This window comes from Suncus etruscus, assembly GCF_024139225.1.
Source record: "Suncus etruscus isolate mSunEtr1 chromosome 15 unlocalized genomic scaffold, mSunEtr1.pri.cur SUPER_15_unloc_1, whole genome shotgun sequence".
Classification (NCBI taxonomy): domain Eukaryota; kingdom Metazoa; phylum Chordata; class Mammalia; order Eulipotyphla; family Soricidae; genus Suncus; species Suncus etruscus.
In genome coordinates this window covers 631,378-654,976 of record NW_026060286.1, presented here as the reverse complement: position 1 = coordinate 654,976, position 23,599 = coordinate 631,378, and the positions used below count along the sequence as shown (strand labels likewise).

At 44.9% G+C, this 23,599-nt stretch overlaps 2 protein-coding genes and 2 non-coding genes across 4 annotated transcripts; 1 reads left to right on the top strand and 3 right to left on the bottom strand.

The window, feature by feature from the left end:
* Window positions 1-102: 102 nt before the first annotated feature.
* Window positions 103-12,459, bottom strand: LOC126000437 (zinc finger protein OZF-like). Its single transcript, XM_049767726.1, has 3 exons — window positions 11,816-12,459; window positions 2,919-2,995; window positions 103-1,538 (listed from the first exon to the last, which is right to left on the bottom strand). Exons 1-3 carry the CDS (start codon window positions 11,931-11,933, stop codon window positions 132-134), a joined length of 1,602 nt encoding a protein of 533 aa, XP_049623683.1. The 5' UTR covers window positions 11,934-12,459; the 3' UTR covers window positions 103-131.
* On the bottom strand, window positions 9,410-9,516 carry LOC126000461 (U6 spliceosomal RNA). Its single transcript, XR_007492755.1, has one exon. It is a non-coding gene; the product is annotated as a U6 spliceosomal RNA (small nuclear RNA).
* A 1,543-nt stretch (window positions 12,460-14,002) lies between the features above and the next one.
* On the bottom strand, window positions 14,003-23,158 carry LOC126000449 (zinc finger protein 426-like). The gene is made up of 5 exons (XM_049767737.1): window positions 23,116-23,158; window positions 17,361-17,487; window positions 16,288-16,368; window positions 14,720-14,796; window positions 14,003-14,068 (listed from the first exon to the last, which is right to left on the bottom strand). Exons 1-5 carry the CDS (start codon window positions 23,146-23,148, stop codon window positions 14,003-14,005), a joined length of 384 nt encoding a protein of 127 aa, XP_049623694.1. The 5' UTR covers window positions 23,149-23,158.
* LOC126000455 (small nucleolar RNA SNORA51) lies at window positions 20,909-21,041 on the top strand. The gene has a single exon (XR_007492751.1). It is a non-coding gene; the product is annotated as a small nucleolar RNA SNORA51 (small nucleolar RNA).
* Window positions 23,159-23,599: the final 441 nt, after the last annotated feature.

The following is a 23,599-nucleotide window of genomic DNA, read 5'->3' as shown; positions in this document are numbered from 1 at the left end:
CTGCCAGGAGCTATTTCTGAGCAGACAGCCCGGAGTAACCCCTGAGCACCTCCAGGTGTGGCCCAAAAACCAAACCAAAACAAAACAAACAAAAAAAACCCAAGTCGATGGTGTGCAAGGCAAATGTACTTTCAATCAGTCCCTCCTGATACAATTTTCATATCGATTAAAAGATCTGAAGGGGATTTCAAGGCCTTCCCACACTCCTTACGTACCTCAGATTTGTCTCCAGAATGAATTCTCCTATGTTTATTAAGGGATGAGGGGGAAGTGAAGGACTTCCCACACTCCTTACAAGTATAAGGTTTCTCTCCAGTATGAATATTCCAGTGGCTAGTAAGACTTGAAGACTGACTGAAGGCCTTCCCACATTGCTTACACACATAAGGTTTCTCTCCAGTATGAGTTTTCTTGTGTTTCATAAGGTTTGAGGAGAAAAAGAAAGCCCTCCCGCACTCCTGACATGAATATGGTTTCTCTCCAGAATGAATTCTTCTGTGTTTAATAAGGACTGATGAGGAAGTGAAGGCTTTTCCACACTCCTGACATGCATATGGTTTCTCTCCTGTATGAATACTCATGTGTTCACTAAGGTTTGAGGATCGAGTAAAGGCCTTCCCACACTCCTGACATGTATAAGGCTTATCACCCGTATGAATTTTTTTGTGCACCCTAAGGTTTGCGGATCGAGCAAATGCCTTCCCACACTCCTGGCATGTATACGGTTTCTCTCCAGTATGAATTTTCCTATGTTTGATAAGGTCTGAGGATGAAGTGAAGGCCTTCCCACACTCCTTACATGCATAAGGTTTCTCTCCTGTATGAACACTCATGTGCACAGAAAGGTTGGAGAAGCGAATGAAAGCCTTCCCACACTCCCGACATGCATAAGGCTTGTCTCCTGTATGGATTTTCTTGTGTACAGTAAGGTTTGAAGATCGAGTGAAGGCCTTCCCACACTCCTGGCATATATATGGCTTCTCTCCTGTATGAATTTTCTTGTGAACAGTCAGTTCTGAGGGGTAATTAAAGGCCTTCCCACAATCCTCGCATATATGACGTTTCTTTCTTGTCTGAGCTTCCTTAAGGTCACTCATGTGTGAAGGTTGACTCAGAGCATGTTCACCTTGCTGAGTGTCAGAGGGATCCTGTACACTGGGGGTGTCTGAGGGAACATTATGATGCTGAACACATGGGAAACTCCCCCCACACTGCTTACACTTGGGTGGCTCCACTCCATGAGGAAAATGCTTCTGACCTTGTTGCCGTGAGGGGCATAGAGCAAACACTGCTGCTTGCCTGGCCCAGGGCAGACCTACAGCAGGGGTCCATATCCAGCGACGTGGTGAAGCAGACTTAGGGGCACTATATCCAGTGGTCAGTGGCTCCACAGTAGAGACACTCTCTTCTCTTTTCCCCCCTCCAGAACATATATCCCCTGAATCCTCACTTGCATTGGGTTGTGGGCAGGTTGGTTCTCTCCAAACTGTGTCCCACAGCACAGGATCAGCCCTGTTACACCGGAGATGGCTGTTTCCCTGTGAAACAGGAGAGGGTTAATCCAATTACTTCTCTCTCCCTTGACAGTCTTCATATTCAAATCCGGCCCCCATGTGTGATTTCCATCAGAGAAACACAATTCTTCACATGAGTGGATGTTTGTGGAAATAGCCCAATATACAGCACAGACATGTGCTTAATTAGGTAAATGTGAGAAGGGAGTAAGGATAGATGATTTTAGGACCCTACATGACCAATTATAGTCCCATATATAAGGCCCTGTTGGTGGGGGTTATGTTCACTCTAGCACTCACCCCTTCTGGGCTTTGGCAATAGCCTCCCCAGATCCTGTTGATGAGGAAAAGTTCAGCCCAAGATGTCAATAAGAAGTCAAATATATGTTCTGCTTTCCATTTCTTCTGTGTTTACTGATTCTTATACTCTACTTCAAGGGCAGTCATGATCTCAGTCAATGAGTCTTTTAGTGCCCTGACCCTATGCCTTTTCCCTCTGATGCATGTCCAGTTTTCTTTTCTTTTTTATTTATTTATTTTTATTTTTATTTTTTTTGGTTTTGGGGCCACACCCGGAAACGCTCAGGGGTTACTCCTGGCTATGTGCTCAGAAGTTGCTCCTGGCTTGGGGGACCATATGGGACACCAGGGGATCGAACCGAGGTCTGTCCAAGGTTAGCGCAGGCAAGGCAGGCACCTTACCTCTAGCGCCACCGCCCGGCCCCCCAGTTTTCTTTTCTATTTTCAGTTTTGCGTCATACCTAGCACTGCTCAGGGGTTACTCCTTTCTCTACACTCAGGGATTACTCTAAGTGCTGCTCAGGACAACTCTGCCAGGGATCAAATCCAAGTTTTCTGAATGCTTCCAGTTGTACTTGGCCCTTTTTATAATCCATACGTTGCTCCTGCTTTTGGCCTGTTCATAGAAGCAATGTTCAATGAATGGTATTTCTATGCAACAACTCGTTTTTGGAGCTTGGTTTGAGCTCATTGTGAAGCCTATAAGAATATGTGAGAAGGCCAGGAGCAATCCTCCCATACAACTGAAAGAAAACGGCCATATCTACTATGTAAAGTATCTCAGAAGGGGTAGAGCCATAGGACTGCAGGATAAGCACTTCCCTTGTGGTGATGGTGCTGGAACCCAGGGCTCCACTTCACAAATTATATGGAACTGCGGTACTTCAGTTACTGCACCATGACAAAAGTATTGATTTTGGGGCTGGAGCAATAGCACAGCAGGTAGCCAGCAGTCCCTAGTTCAATCCTTGGCATCCAATATGGCCTTTAATGCACTGCCAAGGAGTATTTCCTGAGTACAGTGCCAGGAGCAAACCCTGAACATCGCAGGATTTGGCATCCTCCCCATTACCAAAATATTGATTTTAAACTTGCAAATCTTACCATCTTGATCCAATTTGGAGATCCTGTTCCAAAAGCAAATTGCTGAAATGCCAAATCCTGAACTTGTGGTCTGCATTCTAAAATCAAGCCAAATATACAATACAATGTAAGAATTAGTTGAATGGAAAGCTGGTTGAATGTGGCAACAAGGCGACAGGAGTCAGCCCACTAGAGTACCACCAATTGGGCCTCAAACAAAATAAGAAAAACATTTTTTGAATCTCAAAAAACCACTAATAATCTAAGGGCAACAGCAAGAGTGAAGAAAAGACAGAGGGCATCCAGCTGCACCTGAGAAGGGCACCCCATCATGGGGCTGTGCAGATAGGATGAGCACACGGATGGGGCAGGGTGAAGGTTCAGGATCTTGGGTTCTGTTCTAAATGCCTACTAATGGGGAATCAGAAAGCAAAGCTAAGATAGTAAAGCTACAGATCATTCTGGGACTCAGCTATCAAGGGTGTTGTATAAGAAAATATTTCCATACGACTATTCTTTGCCTATTGTTCCACCTTGACCTTCCAGGTGGAGGCGCTGTTGAGATCCAAATAAGTTTGGGAGCGAGGTGTTCAGGGTCTTTTGCCAGATTTGGGTGGCAGGCTCTAGGTGTGTTTTGGAGCTAGTAAAAGGCTGACAAAGGACTCTCTTTGCCCAACCTTTTACCCCTTAACCCTCCTGTCTGTGTGGATTATTTGCTGCAAATAAATATTACCAAGATCTCCCCCCAAAAGGGGACAAGGGGATGGGAATCAATTTCTCATTCTGGGATCTCTTTGCATATACACAATCAACAAAAGAGCAAATGGGACCCAACAAATGGGACAACACAAAGGTATAGGAGCAGAAAGGGCTCTGTACTCCTGATCCAAGTTTTTACCCCCTAAGCTCAGCACCCACATATCATACATGCCTACAACGCTCAATACCCACCCTTAGCCCCTTAACCCGGGGGGGGGGGTCTCTTCCCACATTCACCTGTACACACGCCACTCTGCAGCCTCTCTGGGGCTCCTCCTTCCAACCAGGAAATAAGTATAGGATTCATCACACAATGCCCTGCTCCAGTGGAACAATTCATGGGTTAGAGACAGCAAAGGGGACAACACCTTGCATGAGTCTGGATCCCTAATGAAAGCGGCCAAATCACTGAACAGATGAAGACAGAATCTCTGCTCTCCATATGCTCATAGTTTTTGTCTTCTTTGGTTTTTTTTTATAGGCCACACCTAGTGACACTCAGGGATTTCTCATGGATTTGCGCTCAGAAATTGCTCCTGGCTCCGGGGAACATATGGGACACTGGGGATCGAACTCAGGTCCATCCTGGGTCAGCCGCATGCAAAGCAAATACCCTACCACACTGCTATTGCTACAACACCTGTTCATTGTTTATTGCATAAATTAGCCAGTTTTATTTTTAATAGATGATCCAGGTTTAAGTTAGAGTCTGATTTGTTTTGTTTTGTTTTGTTTTGTTTTGAGATCACACCTGGCGGCGCTCAGGGGTTATTCCTGGCTCCACACTCAGAAACTGCTCCTGGCAGGAACTATATAGGATGCCAGGATTCAAACCACAGTCCTTCTGCATGCAAGGCAAACACCCTACCTCCATGCTATCTTCCCGGCCTCACCATGACATTTTTAAAAGAAATATATGAAACACTTCTGAAATTCAGATGGAACAATAAACCTCCACGAATAGCTAAAGTAATCTTTTTAGGAGGATGTTAAGAAGTGGAAGTAATCACTTTCCCCAACTTTAAACTGTGCTACAAAGCAGTATTTATTAGAACAGCATGGTATCAGAGTAAAGACAGAACCTTAGGTCAATGGAATAGATTTGAATATTCTGTGATTGACCCGCAGGTCAGTCTTAATCAAAGATCAGTTAATCTTTGATAAAGGGGCAAGAAATATAAAGTGGAGCAAGGAAAGCCACTTCAACAAGTGGTGTAAGGAAAACTGGTCAAGTACGCGTAAAATGATTAACTCACATGTTTCTTTAATGCCATGTATAAAAGACAAATCAAAACAAATTAAAGACCTTGATATCAGACCTGAAACTATATGGTACATAAAGAAAATGTAGATAGAAAACTCCATGACACTAAAGACATCTTCAAGAATTAAACAAAGCAAGTGGAAGCAAAGACATACAAATAGGACTACATTTCTGGGGGGTCACACCGGCAGCGCTCAGGGGTTACTCCTGGCTCCATGCTCATAAATCGCTCCTGGCAGGCACAGGGGACCATATGGGATGCCAGGATTCGAACCGCCATCCTTCTTCATGAAAGGCAAACACCTTACCTCCATGTTATCTCTCCGGCCCCATTTAACTAAGAAGACTCTACACCTCAAAGGAAATGGGATTACCCACAGAATGGGATAAAGTATTCACTCAATACTCATCTGATAAGGGATAAGTACCCAAAATACAAAAGGTTGTTACAGCTTAGCAAGAAAATAATATCTAACCCTTTCTAGAACTGGGGAAAATATACATTTCTTCCAAGAAGAAATACAGGTGGCAAAAGGTACATGAAAAACTGCAGCACTGGGCTGGAACAATAGAACAGCCGGTAGGGCATTTTCAGGTGGCCAACCTGGGTTTGATCACTAGCATCCCATATGGTCCCCTGAGTTTGTTAGGAGTAACTTCTGAGAACAGAGCCAGGATAACACCTGAGTGCTGCCAGATATGGCCAAAACCCAAAAAATTTAATGCAATTTAATTTAAAAGATTGTATGGTATAGTAATTAATATTCAGAGACAATAGACAAGTGTTAGAAGAAGGACCAGTCCATGGTAAGAAGCCTAGGGCAAAGAAGGACCACTATGACAATGATAGCTCAAAATGATCACTCTGAAGAACTGTGTGCTAAAAAGAGATAAAGTGATAAACATGATATCTCTAACATTACAAACTACGGTGTCTAAAAAATTAGAAAGGAGGAAAGATGAAAAATGTCTACTCCAGAGGCAAGTGAGGAAGAGGGAAGGCAGAAACTGGAGACATTGGTTGTGGCAAAGGTGCAGTAAAGGTTTTGTACACTGTATTACGGAAACTCAATCATGAACAACTTTTGGTGGGGGGAGTTTGGGGCAACACCTAGTGGTGCTTAAATGTTACTCCTAACTCTATGCTCAGAAATCACTCATGACAGTCCTCAGGGGACCCTTAAGAGATGCCAGGGATTGAATCTGAGTCAGCAGTGTGCAAAGTAAATGCTCTCACCAACGTATTATTGCTCCCCTCTCCACAATTTTTTTTATTTGACTGGATGCTCTATAATTATTGCTAGAGGCAACACAAATCTACCTTAATCTTCACTTAGGCATCTTTCTGAGGGGTAAGAGCCCCCCACATCAGGTCTATACCCCTCCAGGATATGTGTGAATCAAAAGCCCTGGACTCTATGAAGTCACACCAAAGTCGTAAAGGGCCAGGCTCCAGCTACAGACCAGGCACTTGCTGTTGGGATCTTGTAGGCATTTTACAGGGGTTAAATATGACAGAGTATAAGGTCATGTGGGTGAGGCTCTATGAAAAGCATCCTAGATGACTTCCTACAAGGGCTTCTCATCAATCTGAACTTTGATGTGCTTTGGTAAAGCATGCCCAAATTTCCCCACATATATGGGGCTTATAGTGTGAATTTAGTCATATCTAAAAGAACTGAACATAGGTGAATTGTGTCCTACCTTCTTTACATCAATAAGCTCACTCCCTTTGTATTAGTCCTATGCATAGTTAAGCTTAATGATTTACTGAAGGCCTTGCAACATTCCTTATATGTGTAAGATTTCATTCCAATATAAATGTTCCTATGCATAGGAAAGATTGAGGATTGAGTCAAGTCTCTACCAACATTCAATACATCTAGATTTCCCTCCAGTAAAAATTTCCCAGTGCTTCTTAAAATTGGAGGGATGGTTATGGAACATCTTTCATTCTTTTTTTTCTTTTTTTTGGTTTTTTTTTGGGGGGCCACACCCTGTGACGCTCAGGGGTTACTCCTGGCTATGCGCTCAGAAGTTGCTCCTGGCTTCTTGGGGGACCATATGGGACGCCGGGGGATCGAACCGCGGTCCGTCCTAGGCTAGCGCAGGCAAGGCAGGCACCTTACCTCCAGCGCCACCGCCCGGCCCCACATCTTTCATTCTTTACATCCCTTTTGCCCTGTTTGAATTTTTCTATAACAACCGTATTTTCCGGTGTATAAGACAACTTCTGAAACAAAAAGTCAACCGAAAATCGGGGGTCGTCTTATAGGCAGAATATATCCCAAAAAATGTTTCAATATGCTGCTAAATGAAAATTGTCTGAATATTGCCACAAAATGGATTTTCCAACTCGATCCTGCACCAATCACTGCAAGGCTGCTCGGACTGCCTCGCTAACTCAGCCAATCCAAGCAGGCTTTTGATGCATGCAAATTAGACAATGTTCTGGACCCGAATCTACACTGTCAAAAGCCTGCTCAGATTGGTCAGAGTCAGAGAGGAAGTCTATTACAGTCTAACCTTTGATTGTTGTGATTGGCTCACTGTGGTACATGAGCACAGGAACACATGCAGCACAGGAACGTTCGGTCTGATACAGCGAATATAGGCCTAAACCCATGTTTTAACTGAAAAATTAGGGGGTTGTCTTATACGCCGGAAAATATGGTAGTAAGATTTGAAGATTGAGAAAAGCGCTTAACACATTTTTTTTTTTTTTTTTTTGGTTTTTGGGCCACACCCGGTAATGCTCAGGGGTTACTCCTGGCTATGCGCTCAGAAGTTGCTCCTGGCTTGGGGGACCATATGGGACACCGGGGGATCGAACCGCGGTCCGTCCAAGGTTAGCGCAGGCAAGGCAGGCACCTTACCTTTAGCGCCACCGCCCGGCCCCCGCGCTTAACACATTTTATATGAAAGGTTTCTCTCCAGCATGAATTTCCTGTGGATTTGTAAAAAAAAAAAGGGGGGGGAATGTATAAAGGCCCACATTTCTTACATATATAATTTCCAGTATAAATGTTCTTAAGAACTGGGACCAGAGTGTGGTGTAGTGGTAGGGAATTTGCCTTGCACATGGCTGACCCAAGATGGACCTTGCTTGGATCCCTGGAGTCCTATAAGATCCCCAACCCAGGAGCAATTTCTGAGCGCATAGCCAGGAGTAACCCCTCAGCATTACTGGGTGTGGCCCAAAATTAAAAAAGAAAGTTCCTAAGATCTACTAGGTGTGAGTAGGAAGCAAAGGCCTTTTCACATCCTATACACAAGTAATGTCTCTCCAGGATGAAATTTTCTGTCTAAAAAGGCTTAAGAAACAATGGCTTTCCCACACTCCTTACATGTATAAGGTTTCTCTTTAGTATGTACTATGCCTAAGGTTAGAGGGAAAAGAAGCCCTTCTCACACTCATTAAATAAGGTTTCTCTCAGATGAGTTGTTAATCCAACATTCTATGAGGGCTAAGAGAAGGCCTTCACACAATCTCCAGCCATAATCACCTTGACTTAGTGGTTATTTTGGATTATTACCCCTCTCCTGGCTCCCACTATCAGATTTTATTTCTCGTGTTAGGGTTGTTTTTTTTTTTTTTTTTTTTGGGGGGGGGTCACACCCAGCTTTGCTCAGGAGTTACTCCTGGCTCTAAGCTCAGAAATCGCTCCTGGCAGGCTCAGGGGACCATATGGGATGCCGGATTCGAACCACCATCCTTCTGAACGCAAGGCAAATGCCTTACCTCCATGCTATCTCTCCGGCCCCTCGTGTTAGTTTTTTTAGGCCCATTCCTGAACTGACGAATTACTCTTGGTGGTAGTAAGGGGAACGAATTGAGTGTCCCATAGCCAACCTAGATCACAGGCAAGATAAGCAACCTACCCACTTTTGCTCTTTCCAGCCACTTTTCATTTTATTGAAGGAATCACAAGCTACAAAAATAAGGATTGAGTTTCAGACCCACATTCAAACATCAAACCCATCACGACTGTCTCCAACCATCCTGCCGAGTCCCAACTCCCTCCCAACTGTGTGAACAGTTGACAAGTTAAGATACATGAAACACAAATGCCATATTGCCATAGTGGGGAACAGGGTGACAGTCACCAAATAATGTTAAGACGAAACAATGGTGTCCTGGTAATCTCTCCTACTGGACTGTTTTCATCTTGACTGCATTTGTGGGGGTAAGGAAACCCACACCCAATCCAACAATACAGACTCAATACTGACAATGCCTTGAGGACCAGATGGGATTTCAGAGATTGAACCTGGGTCAGGTACATGCAAGGCAACTGCCTTCCTTCCTACTCTATCTCAGACCCACTTGGGGCCCTAACATAGAAACTAAACTGGGTCTCCCCAGGGCAACTGTTGTGATCTTAGAATTTCTCTTGAGGAAGTGGAGTTAACAATGAGGGTGAAATATCAAGTGGACAATCGTTCCAGAAGACCTTACAGTCCTAGAGCTTCACACCCGAACTATATGTCATCTGAACTGTGCTTCATAAATTTGCGTGTCATCCTTGCGCAGGGGCCATGCTAATCTTCTCTGTATCGTTCCAATTTTAGCATATGTGCTGCCAAAGCAAGCACCAGTCTTTACATTTATACGGCTTCTCTTCCATGTGACTTTTTTGTTTTTGTTTGGGTAACATCCGGCAGTGTTCAGGGGTTACTCCTGGCTCTATGCTCAGATCTCTCCTGGCAGGCTCAGGGGACCATATGGGACGCCAGGATTCGAACCACCGTCCTTCTACATGCAAGGCAAATGGCCCACGTCCATGCTATCTCTTCAGCCCCCTCATATGACTCTTTCTGTGTGTAATAAGGCGGGAGGGATAAGTGAAGGCCTTCCCACATTCCTTACACATATAAGGTTTGTGTCCTGTATGAATGCTCATGTGTGCTCTAAGGGTTGAGGACTGAGTGAAGGTCCTCCCACATTCTTTACATGTATAAGGCTTTTCCCCAGTGTGAATCCTCCTATGTATAATAAGGTTGGAGGTTCGACTGAAGGCCTTCCCACACACCTCACATGCGTAAGGCTTCTCACCAGTATGGATTTTTTTGTGTATCGTAAGTTCTGAGGGGTAAGCGAAGACCTTCCCACACTCCTTACATGTATAAGGTTTCTCTCGAGTACGAATTTTCTTATGTTCAATGAGGTATGAGGAATACATGAAGTCCTTCCCACATTCCTTATACATACAGGATTTCTCTCCAATATGAACTTTATGGTGCTTCGAAAGGCTTGAAGAATTATTGAAAGCCTTACCACATTCCTTACACATAAAAGGTTTCTCACTAGAATGAATCATCCTCCTATGGAGAGCAAGCTTTGTGGCTTGAATGAAAACATCCCCACATTCCTTACATTTATAAAGTTTCTTTCCCATATGACTCTTTCTGTGTGTACTAAGGAGGGAGGGGTAAGTAAAGGCCTTCCCACATTCCTTACACATATAAGGTTTGTTTCCTGTATGAATGCTCATGTGTGTAATAAGGGTTGAGGACTGAGTGAAGGTCTTCCCACATTCTTTACATGTATAAGGCTTTTCCCCAGTGTGAATCCTCCTATGTATAATAAGGTTGGAGTTTCGATTGAAGGCCTTCTCACACACCTCACATACGTAAGGCTTCTCACCAGTATGAATTTTTTTGTGTATAGTAAGTTCTGAGGGGTAAGTGAAGGCCTTCCCACATTCCTGACATGTATGAGGTTTCTCTCGCTTATGAATTCTCTTATGTTTAATGAGGTATGAGGAATAAATGAAGTCCTTCCCACTTTCCTTATACATACAGGGTTTCTCTCCAATATGAACTTTACGGTGCTTCCAAAGGCTTGAAGGATAACTGAAAGCCTTATCACATTCCTTACACACATAAGGTTTCTCACCAGTATGAATTATCCTCCAATGGAGAGCAAGCTTTGTGGCTTGAGTGAAAGCACGCCCACATTCCTTACATTTGTAAGGTTTCTCTTCCATATGGTTCTTTCTGTGTGAATTAAGGCGGCAGGGGTAAGGGAAGGCCTTCCCACACACCTCACATGCATAACGTTTCTCACCAGTATGAATTTTTTTGTGTATCTTAAGTTCTGAGGGGTAAGCGAAGACCTTCCCACACACCTTACATGTATAAGATTTCTCTCGCGTATGACTTTTCTTATGTTCAATGAGGTATGAGGAATACATGAAGTCCTTCCCACATTCCTTATACATACAGGGTTTCTCTCCAATATGAACTTTACGGTGCTTCGAAAGGCTTGAAGGATAATTGAAAGCCTTACCACATTCCTTACACATATAAGGTTTCTCACTAGAATGAATTCTCCTCCTATGGAGAGCAAGCTTTGTGGTTTGAGCGAAAGCATCCCCACATTCCTGACATTTATAAGGTTTCTCTCCCAGATGACTCTTTCTGTGTGTAGTAAGGCGGGAGGGGTAAGTAAAGGCCTTCCCACATTCCTTACATATATAAGGTTTGTGTCCTGTATGAATGCTCATGTGTGCAGTAAGGGTTGAGGAGTGAGTGAAGGTCTTCCCACACTCTTTACATGTATAAGGCTTTTCCCCAGTGTGAATCCTCCTATGTATAATAAGGTTGGAGGTTTGACTGAAGGCCCTCCCACACACCTCACATGCGTACGGCTTCTCACCAGTATGGATTCTCTTGTGCATAGTAAGTAATGAGGGGTAAGTGAAGGCCTTCCCACATTCCTTGCATATATAAGGTTTGACTCCTGTATGAATACTCATGTGTGTAGTAAGGGTTGAGTATCGAGTGAAGGTCTTCCCACACTCCTTACATGTATAAGGCTTCTCCCCAGTCTGTATCTTCCTATACATAGCAAGGCTAGAGGATTGAGTGAAGGCCTTCCCACATTCCTTACCTGTATAACGTTGATCACCAGTATGAATTTTCTTGTGCACAGTAAGGTTTGAGGAATGATTAAAGGCCTTCCCACACTCCTGACATGTATAAGGTTTCTCTCCAGTATGAATTTTCATGTGCGCAGAAAGGTTTGAGGATCGAGTAAAGGTCTTCCCACATTCCTGACATGTATAATGCTTCTTTTGTGTCTGGACTTCCTCAGGGTCACTCAGGTGTAATAGTTGACTCAGAGCAGGTCCACCTTGCTGATAGTCAGAAGAATTCTGTGCATTCGGAGTGTCCAAGGGAAATTCAAAGTGTTGAGCATACAAGAATGCCCTCCTATATTGCTTAGACTCGTGCTGCTCCACTACACGGGGAATGTGCTTTTGAGCCTGTTGTCTTGAGGGGCTCAAAACAAACACTGCTGCTCGCTCAGCGCAGGGTGGCCCCACTGTGGGGATCCGAGTCCCGGGACAGGGAAGAGCAGACTCAGGGGTGCTGTACCCCTTAGATGGCAGCTCTGGAGCAAGGATGCTCTCTTCACTCTGCACCTCTCTAGAACAGATGTCCCCTGAGTTCTCACTCCCATCAGGATGCAGGCAGGATGGTTCCCTCCAGACAGTGTCCCACAGAAAAGAATCACCCCTGTTCCACCAGGGTTTGTTGTTTCCCTGTAGAAGAGCAGAAGGTTAGACCAATTACTTCACTCTTCTCTTACAACCTCCATGGTAAAATCGAGCAATAGAGATCTAATTCTAACACTTTTACAACATGAGTCCAATTTCTAACAGTGGGTTACTTGTCAATGGAATAGGCAAATGGTCCTTCAAGGTAAGCTCCCCTTCCATGCTCTATCCCTGGACCCTGCACATGGGATTCCTAACATTTTTTCAGCACACAAATGCAATCTCCCACATACAGATTTCCCATTTCCCATGGAGCAGTCAAAAGCTTTTCCATGAGTATGGGAGGTATACTTTATGTATAGCAAAAGATGAAGAAGTTGGGGGCCAGACTGATAGCACAGTGGGTATTTGCCTTGCATGTGGCCACCCTGAGTACAATCCTTGGCATCCCATATGGTCCCCTTGAGCCTGTCAGGAGTAATTTCTGAGCACAGAGCCACCAATAACCTAAATGTAATATACTGGGTGTACAATACTCAACCCTTCCAAAAGAAAAGAATGAGTTGCAGGAAAGTTTTGTCTTTTAGCTTAATGAACAAGCACATACATAAAAATAACTCCTTCTGGGCCCGGAGAGATAGCACAGCGGTGTTTGCCTTGCAAGCAGCCCATCCAGGACCAAAGGTGGTTGGTTCGAATCCCGGTGTCCCATATGGTCCCCCGTGCCTGCCAGGAGCTATTTCTGAGCAGACAGCCAGGAGTAACCGCTGAGCACCGCTGGGTGTGGCCCAAAAACCAAAAAAAAAAAAAAAAACCAAAAAACCAAAAAACCAAAAAAACAAAAAAAACAAAAAAAAAGCTCCTTCTATAGAATCTGAAGCTTTTTTTTTTTTTTTTTTTTTTTTTTGGTTTTTGGGCCACACCCATTTGACGCTCAGGGGTTACTCCTGGCTATGTGCTCAGAAATCGCCCCTGGCTTGGGGGGACCATATGGGATCGCCGGGGGATCGAACCGCAGTCCGTTCCTTGGTAGCGCTTACAAGGCAGACACCTTATCTCCAGCGCCACCTTCCCGGCCCCAGAATCTGAAGCTTTTGATCAAAATTTAAAATACACCCAAAGGGGCTGGAGCAACAGCACAGCAGTAGGGCCACACGTGGCAGACCCAGAAAAGACCTGGGTTTGATCCCCCACATTCCATTTCTGAGTATGGAGTCAGGAGTAACCCCTAAGTACTGCCAGGTGGCCCAAAGGGAAAAAAAACCCACCCAAAGGACTCGCGAGATTGTACAGCAGGGAAGGGGCTTTGTACTTTAATAGTAGCCCCAAAACCAAAATGAATAAAGGAAAGAACAAAATACAATTAAAATACACCCAAGTAGGGGCCGGAGAGATAGCATGGAGGCAAGGCATTTGCCTTGCATGCAGAAGGACGGTGGTTCAAATCCTGGTATCCCATATGGTCCCCAGAGCCTGCCAGGGGAGATTTCTGAGCATAGAGCCAGGAGTAAACCCTAAGCGGTGCCGGTGTGACCCCAAAAACAAAAACAAAAACAAAAAAACACCCAAATAGGGGCTTAGTGCCAGCTGAGTGGAGAGCCTACAATGGCATGTGGGAAACCAAGGCTGGATTCCCTGCCTAGCTGGAAGATCAATACCATTGTTATCATTTAGAAGCCTGGACTCTAAGAAGAAATGATTCAAATTCAGGTGAGTTCTTTTGGTTTCCTTAGATTTTTGGCCACAATTTGAGAGTGCTCAGGAGAGTATTTATGTGCTGTGTGCTGTGGATCAAACTTAGGCTGGGCATGTGTGAAACCCACTGGAAAAATTGCTGCAATTCTCAGTTTTTTTTTTTTTCTTTTTTTGGTTATTGGGTCACATCCGGCAGCGCTCAGGGGTTATTCCTGGCCCTATGCTCAGAAATCGCTCCTGAAAGGCTTGGAGGACCAAATGGGATGCCGGGATTCGACCACCATCTTTCTGCATGCAAGGCAAATGCATTATTTTCATGGTATCTCTTTAGCCCCCCTCGAAGTATTTTGGTGGTGTAAGGAAATACTCCTGGCTCTGCACTTAGAAACCACTGCTGGCAGTATTCAGGAATGCCAGTTGAACCTGATTCAGGAAATGACTTACCCAGTGTCGTATCCCAATGGCCTGAGTCTGGGGTATCTCCAGGTAGGGTCCAGAGGCCCGATAGATGCCCAGAAACCCTGACCCCCCACCCTGCATAGCCTGAGGTGGGAACCACTGAATCTCACCACCACAATCATATAACTTACAGATCTTACTTTCTCATTCCTACGCGGTGATCCCTTTTCAAAATCAAACTGCTGAAATGTACACTGACGAAGCTGCAGTTCACTTTCTGAAATCAAGCACAACATGTAATCTTAAGAACAGAATGGGAAGGCTGGAGTGATAAAGGTGTTTGCCTTGTATGTGGCCGGCCCAGGTTCAATCCCCGGCATAGCATAGGACACCCCCCACACCCACATAGCTAAGAGTAATTTCCAAGTGCAAAGCTAGAAGTAACCCAAGTGTAGCCGGGTGTGGTCCAGAAACAAACAAAAGAAAGAAAGGAACGAAATGTAGTTCAATGGGGCAAAACTGAGTGGAATGAATTGCTACAATTTTCACTTTTCATTTTTCGTTTTTGGCTACACATAGTGGTGATCAGTACTCAATCCTGGACATGCATTTGCTCAGGATCAATCCTGGCAGGTTAGGGGGCAAGCATGTGCTTCTTGAGATCTAACCAGGGATAGATGTAGTAAGGCAAGTGCTCTACTCAGTGTATTACTGCTACCACCAGGTTCAAGATTAAACAGGTTTAGAGAAAGAGAAAAGACTGTTTCAGAGGACTAATGTAAAGAACTTGGCAAAACCCAAATTACCGTATTTTCCGGCATATAAGACGACTTCTGAAACAAAAAAGTCAACCGAAAATTGGGGGTCGTCTTATACGCCAAGTATATCCCGAAAAAATGTTTCAATATGCCGCTAAATGAAATATTGCCACAAAACAAATTTTCCAACTCGATCCTGCACCAATCACTGCAAGGCTGCTCAGACCGCCTCTCTAACTCAGCCAATCCAAGCAGGCTTTTTATGCATGCAAATTAGACAATGTTCTGGACCCAAATCTACACTGTCAAAAGCCTGCTCAGATTGGCCAGAGTCAGCGAGGAAGTCTATGACAGTATAACCTTTGAACCTTTGCTTGTTGTGATTGGCTCACTGTGGTACATGAGCACAGGAACACACAGGAACGTTCTGTCTGATACAGCGAATATAGGCCTAAACCTATGTTTTAACTGCAAAATTAGGGGGTCGTCTTATACGCCAGCAAATACGGTAGTTTTACTCAGGATTTATTCTTTCCTTTTTTGGGGTGGGGATAAGGGGGAGAGAGAAGGGGACAAACAGCAATGGTCAGGGATTTCTCCTGGCTCTACCCTCAGTTAAAACTTCTGGCAGAGATTGGGGGTACCACATGGGGTGATGGGAATCAAATCTGGGTCTGCGGCGTGCAAGGCAAGAAACTTACTTGTATAGTATATCTACAGCCTCCTTTATTCTTGAACATAAAAATAGTGGGAGTTCAGGCCACAGTGATAGCACAGTAGGGAAGGCATTTCCCTTGCACATGGCCAACCTGGGTTTATTTCCTGGCATCCCAAGGGTCCCCAATGCTTGCCAAGTTTTTGTTTGGTTTTGGGCCACACCTAGTCCAATGGGATGGCCCATTGGTCCAGGAACCCCACTCCCCACACCCAGCAAGCATAATTCGCACGAGCCCAAGGCTCCACACCCTGCCCCACAGTCTGAGCGCATGGGGGGCTCTTCCCACACTCACCTGCAAATGCACTTCTCTGAAGCCTCCCCAGGGCTCCACCTTCCAACCAGGAGATCAGTGCAGGTTTCACCATGCAATGCCCTGCCCAGAGAACGATTCATAAGTTAGAGACAGGAAAGGGGACAGCAACCCTGTGTATGAGTCTGTGTATGAAAGTAGCCAAATCACAGAACAGATGAAAAACAGAATCTCTGTTCTCTGTATGCATGTTGGTTATCACACAAATAAGACCAGGTTTGAACATTCAGGGCTCAGAATCATAGTATATTGGGGACTATTGTACTTGCCATGTATATGGCTGCCCAGGGCTCAATCCTTGACACCATACAGTGTCTGGAGCAATTCCTGAGCCAGGAATTAAGGGGTACTACTGTGTATGACTCTAAAACAAAAACAACTGCATAGCAAGCAGCAGCCTCAGATATGATCCTTAGTGTCACATGGTCCCCTGAGAACCATGACCCCAAGGTCTGGAGCAGAACAGCTTCTGAGTCTGCATAGCCATTACAAAGTAAATGAAAAGTAGGGCCAGAGCAATAGCACAGTGGTAAGGTGTCTGCCTTGTATGCGGCCAACACAGGACAGACCCTAGTTCAAATCCCAGCATCCATTATGGTCCCCTGATCCTGCCAGGAGCGACTTCTGAGCGCAGAGCCAGGAGTAACCCCTGAGCGATGCCGGATGTGGCCCAACCCCCCCCCCAAGTAAATAAAAAGTATTTACACCACACTCACAAAGAATTACACTTGGGAGTAACCAGGGGCAGGAGTGATTAGGGTGTGGGGTGAGCACATAACCTCACACATGCCTAACCTGGATTTGATCCCCAAAATCCCACATAATCCCTGAGCACTGCTAGGAGTAATCCCTCAGTGCAGAGTCAGGGGGTTAGCCCTGAGTAGAGGGGGCATAACTCAGAAAATAAAAAAACAAAGTCCTCAAAGAACCAGTTGTTCTCGTGGTTGTCAAACTTTACTTTATGGCTAGTCAGAATTGTTGAATGCAGATCCCCATCCAGATCCTGGGGTCCCCCATGGGTGTGTCCTACATAGTCATTCCAGGGCAGCTCTCACCTAAGGCCTGAAGGTGCTGGTAGGTCTCTAGCATCACATCTCTGTAGAGCTTCCTCTGATAGACGTCTAGGTATAGCCACTCCTCCAGGGAGAAGCTCACGGCCACGTCGGGGAAGGTCACTGTGTCCTGAGCCAGCACACATAGGAAGGAGGTTAGGGCCCAGCACCATCCTGGGCACTGGGGGTGAAGATGGGACTCCCAAGGCTCTAGAAAAGCTCAAAGCCTCTCCCCTTTGTCCTCAGGAGGAATCAGCCTAGACCTAGTCACTCCAAGAGACAGGCCCCAGAAATCACTCTAGAAAGCCAAGATCCCAAACAATATTAAATACTCAGTGCCCAAACAATTGTAGAGCTCCAGCCAGAAAAGTGTTCGACCCCAGGCATCCCATAGGTCCCCTGAGCAATGCCAGGACTAAACCCTGAGCAGAGCCAGGAGTCAACCCATAGCATTTCCAGGTGTGGACAGACAACAACAAAAAACAAAACCACGAGGGCCAGACTGATAGCATAGCAGTAGGGCATGTGCCTTGCATGCTGCCAGCCCAGGACAGACCTGGGTTCAATCCCTGGTATACCATATGGTCCCCGAGCCTGCCAGAGAGATTTCTGAGTGCAGAGCCAGGAGTAGCCCCTAAGGGCCAGGTATGGCCCAAAAACAAACAAGCAAACAAAACCCCATAAAGAAACTGTAATACTCTGGTCTACATTTTCCTTTGATTATTTTGGTTTTTGGGCCAAACTTGACAGTGCTCAAAGTTGACTCATAGCTCGGTGCTCAGGATCTCATGAGGTGCTATGATCCATCCTGTTCGGGCCATATGCAGGGTAAGTGGCTTACCTATGTGACTGGCTCTAGGTTGAATCCTCATGGGAGGACATGACCCCTCAGAAGGAAAAGGGAGAGGAATATAGACAGAGGAACATGGATGGGCGAGAAGGGAGAAGTGTGAGCCCCAGAGGACTCGGTCCCCCTAGCATGCCTAATTCCCTTCACTGTCAAAAACCCCAATTCCTAAGTGGGAAATGCACTCCTCATTTCGGGCAGATTCCCAGCCTCTGGCAAGATAGTAAAAGAGAAATTGGAGCAGCGGTGGTGGGCACTGAGAGGACTGTGAGGGGATCATGGGAATTATGGGAATGATCATGAGATCATCTACAGTATGGTTCTCCCCAACAGTGTCAAGTGATGAGAAAACGCCACAGCAACTAGGAACTAGTTCCTTAAAAAAAAAAAAAAAAAAAAAACTGGATTATGAACCAGAGGATAGCACAGCGGATACGGTGTTTGCCTTGCACACGACTGACCCAGGTTCAATCTCTAGCATTCCATATGGTCCCCTGAGCCTGCCAGAAGTAATTTATGGGGGCTGGCGTGGTGGTATTAGAGGTAAGGTGCCTGCCTTGCAAGAGTTAGCCTACGATGGACTGCAGTTCGATCCCTCGGCATCCCATATGGTCCCCCAAGCCAAGAGCGACTTCTGAGCGCATAGCCAGGAGTAACCCCTGAGCGTCACCGGCTGTGGCCCAAAAACAAACAAACAAACAAAAAAAAGAAGTAATCTATGAGCACATGGCTAGGAGTAACTCTTGAGCACTGTTGACTGTGGCCCTGAAAACAAACAAAAAAGATACCAGGAGCTGGAGCAATAGGACAGTGAGTTGGCCTTACTGTGGCCAACCAGGGTTCGATCCCCAGCATCCCATATGGTCCCCCCTAAGCACTGCAAGGAGTAATTACTGAGCACAGAGCCAGGAGTATTCCCTGACTGCTGCTGGGTGTCAAACCAAAACAAAACAACACAAAGCAAGCAAACAAAAATAAAGAAACCTGGACCATCTGCCAAAGCCTTAGTCTAGCAGGTAGGGAATTTACCTTTCATGTGGTTGACCCATATGCTCTCCTGAGCCTGCCATGAGTGATTCATAAGCACAGAACCAGGAATTAACACTGAGCACTACCAGTGTGACCCCAAAAAATAAAATAAAAAAAATATATAAACACCCACGAATAGCTAAAGCAATACTTGGGAAAAGGAATATGGGAGGTATTACTTATCCCAACTTTAAACTGTATTACAAAGCAATAGTTATCAAAACAGCATGGTATTGGAATAAAGACAGACCCTCAGATCAGTGGAACAAGCTTGAGTACTCAGAGAATGTTCCCCAGATATACCGTCACCTAATTTTTGATAAAGGTGCAAGAAATCCTAAATGGAACAGGGAAGGCCTCTTCAATAAGTGGCGTTGGCACAACTGGCTAGCCACTTGTACAAAAGCAAACTCAGACCTCCACTTAACATCATGTACAAAGGTAAAATCCAAATGGATTAAAGATCTAGATATCAGACCTGAAACCATAAAGTATATAGAACAACATGTAGGTCAAACACTCGATGACATTATCTTTAAAGAGGAAACAGTACTCTCCAAACAAGTGAAAGCAGAAATAAATAGATGGGACTATATTAAGCTGAGAAGCTTCTACACTTCAAAGGAAATAGTGCCCAGAATACAAGAGCCACTCACTGAGTGGGAGAAACTATTCACCCAATATCCATCAGATAAGGGCTTAATATCCAAAATATACAAGGCACTGACAGAACTTTACAAGAAAAAAAAATCTAACCCCATCAAAAAATGGGGAGAAGAACTGAACAGACACTTTGACAAAAAAGAAAAACAAATGCCTAAAAGGCACATGAAAAAATGCTCCACATCACTAATCATCAGAGAGATGCAAATCAAAACAACTATGAGGTACCATCTCATGCCACAGAGATTGGCACACATCAGAAAGAATGAGAACAAGCAGTGCTGGCGGGGATGTGGAGAGAAAGGAACTCTTATTCACGGCTGGTGGGAATGCCGTCTGGTCCAACCTTTCTGGAAAGCGATATGGAGATTGGAAGTTGAGCTCCCATACGATCCAGCTATACCACTCCTAGGGATATATCCTATGAACACAAAAATACAATACAAAAAAACCCTTTCTCTCACCTATATTCATTGCAGCATTGTTTACAATAGCCAGACTCTGGAAACAGCCTAGATACCCTTCAATAGATGAATGGTTAAAGAAACAATGGTACATATACACAATGGAATATTATACAGCCGTCAGAAGAGGTGAAGTCATGAAATTTTCCTATATATGGATGTATATGGAATCTATTATGCTGAGTGAAATAAGTCAGAGGGAGAGAGATAAACACAGAATGGTCTCACTCATCTATGAGTTTTGAGAAAAATGAAAAACATTTGTGTAATGATTCTCAGAGACAAAATAGAGGAGGAGGGTCCAGCTCCTGACATGAATCTCACCACAGGGATCATTTAGTGCAGTCACAGAAATAATTACACTGAGAACTATCATAACAAAATGTGACTGAATGAGGGAAGTAGAAAGCCAGTTTAGAGTCTAGAGTACATGCCGGTGTGGGATGGGGAGGAAGGACACTAGGGATATTGGTCATGGGAATGTTGCACTGGTGAAGGATTTTATATATATATATTAAAAAATCAAAAAAAGAAAAAAGAAAAGAAAAGGCCTCCCATTTCTTACCACAGGCTGTGTTCTTTATACTGACTGTATAGAAAGAGGAGGTACAGTAAATGCACCCCATATACACTTCAATCCAGGCCTTTTGCCTGGTCTGTATTGTGAATTGGGGGACAAAAAAATAATTAAAAAAACCTGAACTGAGGGCCAAAGCATAGGACATCAGGGAGGACACTTGCCTTGCACATAGCAGACCTGGGTTCAATCTATGACATCCCATAGGACCCCCCAAGCCCACCAGGAGTGATCCCTGAGCACCACTAAGTGTGACACAAAAATACTAAAAGGAAATAACAAAAAGAACAGTAATCTGAGGTCTGGAGCAATAGCACAGTGGTAGGGCATTTGCCTTGCATATGGCGGACCAAGGACAAACCCAGGTTTGATCCCCAGAATCCAATATGGTCCCCTGAGCCTGCCAGGAATAATTTTTTTTTTTTTTTTTTGGTTTTTGGTTTTTGGTCGTCACCTGGTGACACTCAAGGGTTACTCCTGTCTATGTGCTCAGAAATCGCTCCTGGCTTGGGGGACCATATGGGATCCCAGAAGATCAAACTGCAGTCCTTCCTAGGCTAGAGCAGATAAGCCTTACTGCTTATGCCATAGCTCTGGTCCCTAGAATGATTTCTATGCAAAGAGCCAGGAGTAATCCCTGAATGCTGCTGGGTGTGGCCCAAAATAACAAAAGAAAAAGAAACAAGCAGGGGCCAGATCAATAGCACAGTAGGTAGGGCATTTGTCTTGCATGTGGCAGATCCAGATTCAATTCCTAGTATTCCATAAGGTCCCCTGAGCCTGCCAGGAGTGATTTCTGAGGACAAAGCCAGGAGTAACCCTTGAGTATTGCTGGGTGTGGCCGAAAACAAAAGCAAATGATAAAAACAAGCAAGCAAAAAACCAATCCAGGGGACTGAAAGGATAGTACAGCAGGGAGGACACTTGCTTTTATGCAGACACCTTGGGTTCTATCCAGGTACCCTACAGTTTCCCCTGAGTCTGCCTAAGGAACAAACCCTTAGCACTGGCAGATGAGACAGGACAGTGTTGGGAGGATAGTACAGAGAGGGCATTTGCTTTACATGTACACAACCACCCTGAACCTCCGGTTTGATCCCTGGCATGATATAGGATATCTTGAGTCCCGCCAGAAGAGATCTCCGAGCACAGATCCAGGAGTCATCCCTGAACACAACTGGATGTATTTCCAAAAGAAAATAAAACCCTGGGGCCGGGTAGGTGGCGCTGGAGGTAAGGTGCCTGCCTTGCAAGCGCTAGCCAAGGAAGGATCGCGGTTCGATCCCCCGGCGTCCCATATGGTCCCCCCAAGCCAGGGGCGATTTCTGAGCACATAGCCAGGAGTAACCCCTGAGCGTCAAATGGGTGTGGCCCAAAACCAAAAAAAAAAAAAAAAAAAAAAAGAAAAGAAAACCCCAGAAAGAATGAGCCTGAGAGAGAGCAAAGTGGCAAGGGCTGTCCTGGTGGGGTACCAATTTCTGTCCATAGTCACACAGGGCCCCCTGTGCCCTGCCAGGAATAATGCCTGAATGCAGAGCAAGCCAGGAGTCAGCCCTGAGCACTGGAGTGTGTGGCCCCAGAAAGAAATAAGAAAATCTGGGGAGTGGAGAGACAGTACAATAGAAAGGGCATGTGCCTTGCATGTGGTCTACTTGGTTTGATCACCAACATCCCGTATAATTCCGAGTTCTCAGGAGTGACTCCTGAGTGTTGAGTTGGAAGCAACTCTGAGCATGGAAAAAAAATTCTAATAATAATAAAATAGAGGAGCTGCAGAGATAGTATACAGTAAGGAGAACTTTCCTGTCTAATATCCTGTATGGGGGAATATGGGCCCCTGAGCTACCTGAAATAATTCCTGAGTTCAGAGCCAGGAGTGATCCGTGAGTACTGTCAGGTATGGCCCAAAAAACAAAAAAGGAAAAGAACAAAATCTAGAGTAAGATACACTGTACATCAGGGAATTACTTAAAATGACTAAATTTTTGGGAGCCAGAGAGATGGCATGGAAGTAGGGTGTTTGCCTGGCATGCAGAAGATGGTGGTTTGAATCCTGGTATCCCATATGGCCCCTCGAGCCTGCCAGGAGGGATTTCTGAGCGTAGAGCCAGGATTAACTCCTGGGCACTGCCGGGTGTGACCCAAAAACCAAAATAAAAAAGACTGAATTTTTTTTACCTGAGCACTGTTTCTCAAGTCCCGGGTCCCCATCTTCTCAGCCTTGATTATTTCCTACAGCAGCAAAAAGGTTTTTTGGAAGGCAGTGCTGTAGAATAAGAATTAAAAGTTATAATCACCGCTTTGCCTATGGCCCCTGCTTCACCACTCCCCTGCGATTCTCTGCAGACACCAATCTGACCAATCCCCAGGCATGCCAGCATTTGGGTTGATATCACCAGGGCACATTTCTTCGAGGGAATGCAGGCACCTTCCTCCGCCCTTCTCCTTCCAGGAGGTCTGGCAGCTGAGATCACACCCCACAAAAGCCACAGTACAATAATAATGCTCTGAAGTTTTGGACAATTTCATTTGTTTGACACTGTCATCCCAATAGAAACACCCCAATTTAGATACCAATGTGTAGCTGAGGTCACTTAATGTTCAGAAACAAATTAAATTACAGGTCAGCTAGAAACAAGAGCTTACCAAACCTCTGCCAATG

Bases quoted from the DNA above. Each gene is read 5' to 3' on its own strand.
- LOC126000449 (XM_049767737.1), bottom strand. From the start codon at position 23,148: ATGGGGACCCGGGACTTGAGAAACAGTGCTCAG. The intron at 16,369-17,360 runs GTGAGAGCTGCC...TTCTCTGGGCAG, and splicing joins CCAGCACCTTCAGGCCTTAG to GGCATTGCATGGTGAAACCT. The intron at 14,069-14,719 runs GTAAGATCTGTA...TTGATCTTCCAG, and splicing joins CACCGCGTAGGAATGAGAAA to CTAGGCAGGGAATCCAGCCT.
- LOC126000437 (XM_049767726.1), bottom strand. From the start codon at position 11,933: ATGAAAATTCATACTGGAGAGAAACCTTATACATGTCAGGAGTGTGGG. The intron at 2,996-11,815 runs GTAAGGAATGTG...GCTTGATTTTAG, and splicing joins TGGTGATCAACGTTATACAG to AATGCAGACCACAAGTTCAG. The intron at 1,539-2,918 runs GTAAGATTTGCA...CCTGTTTCACAG, and splicing joins CTCCAAATTGGATCAAGATG to GGAAACAGCCATCTCCGGTG.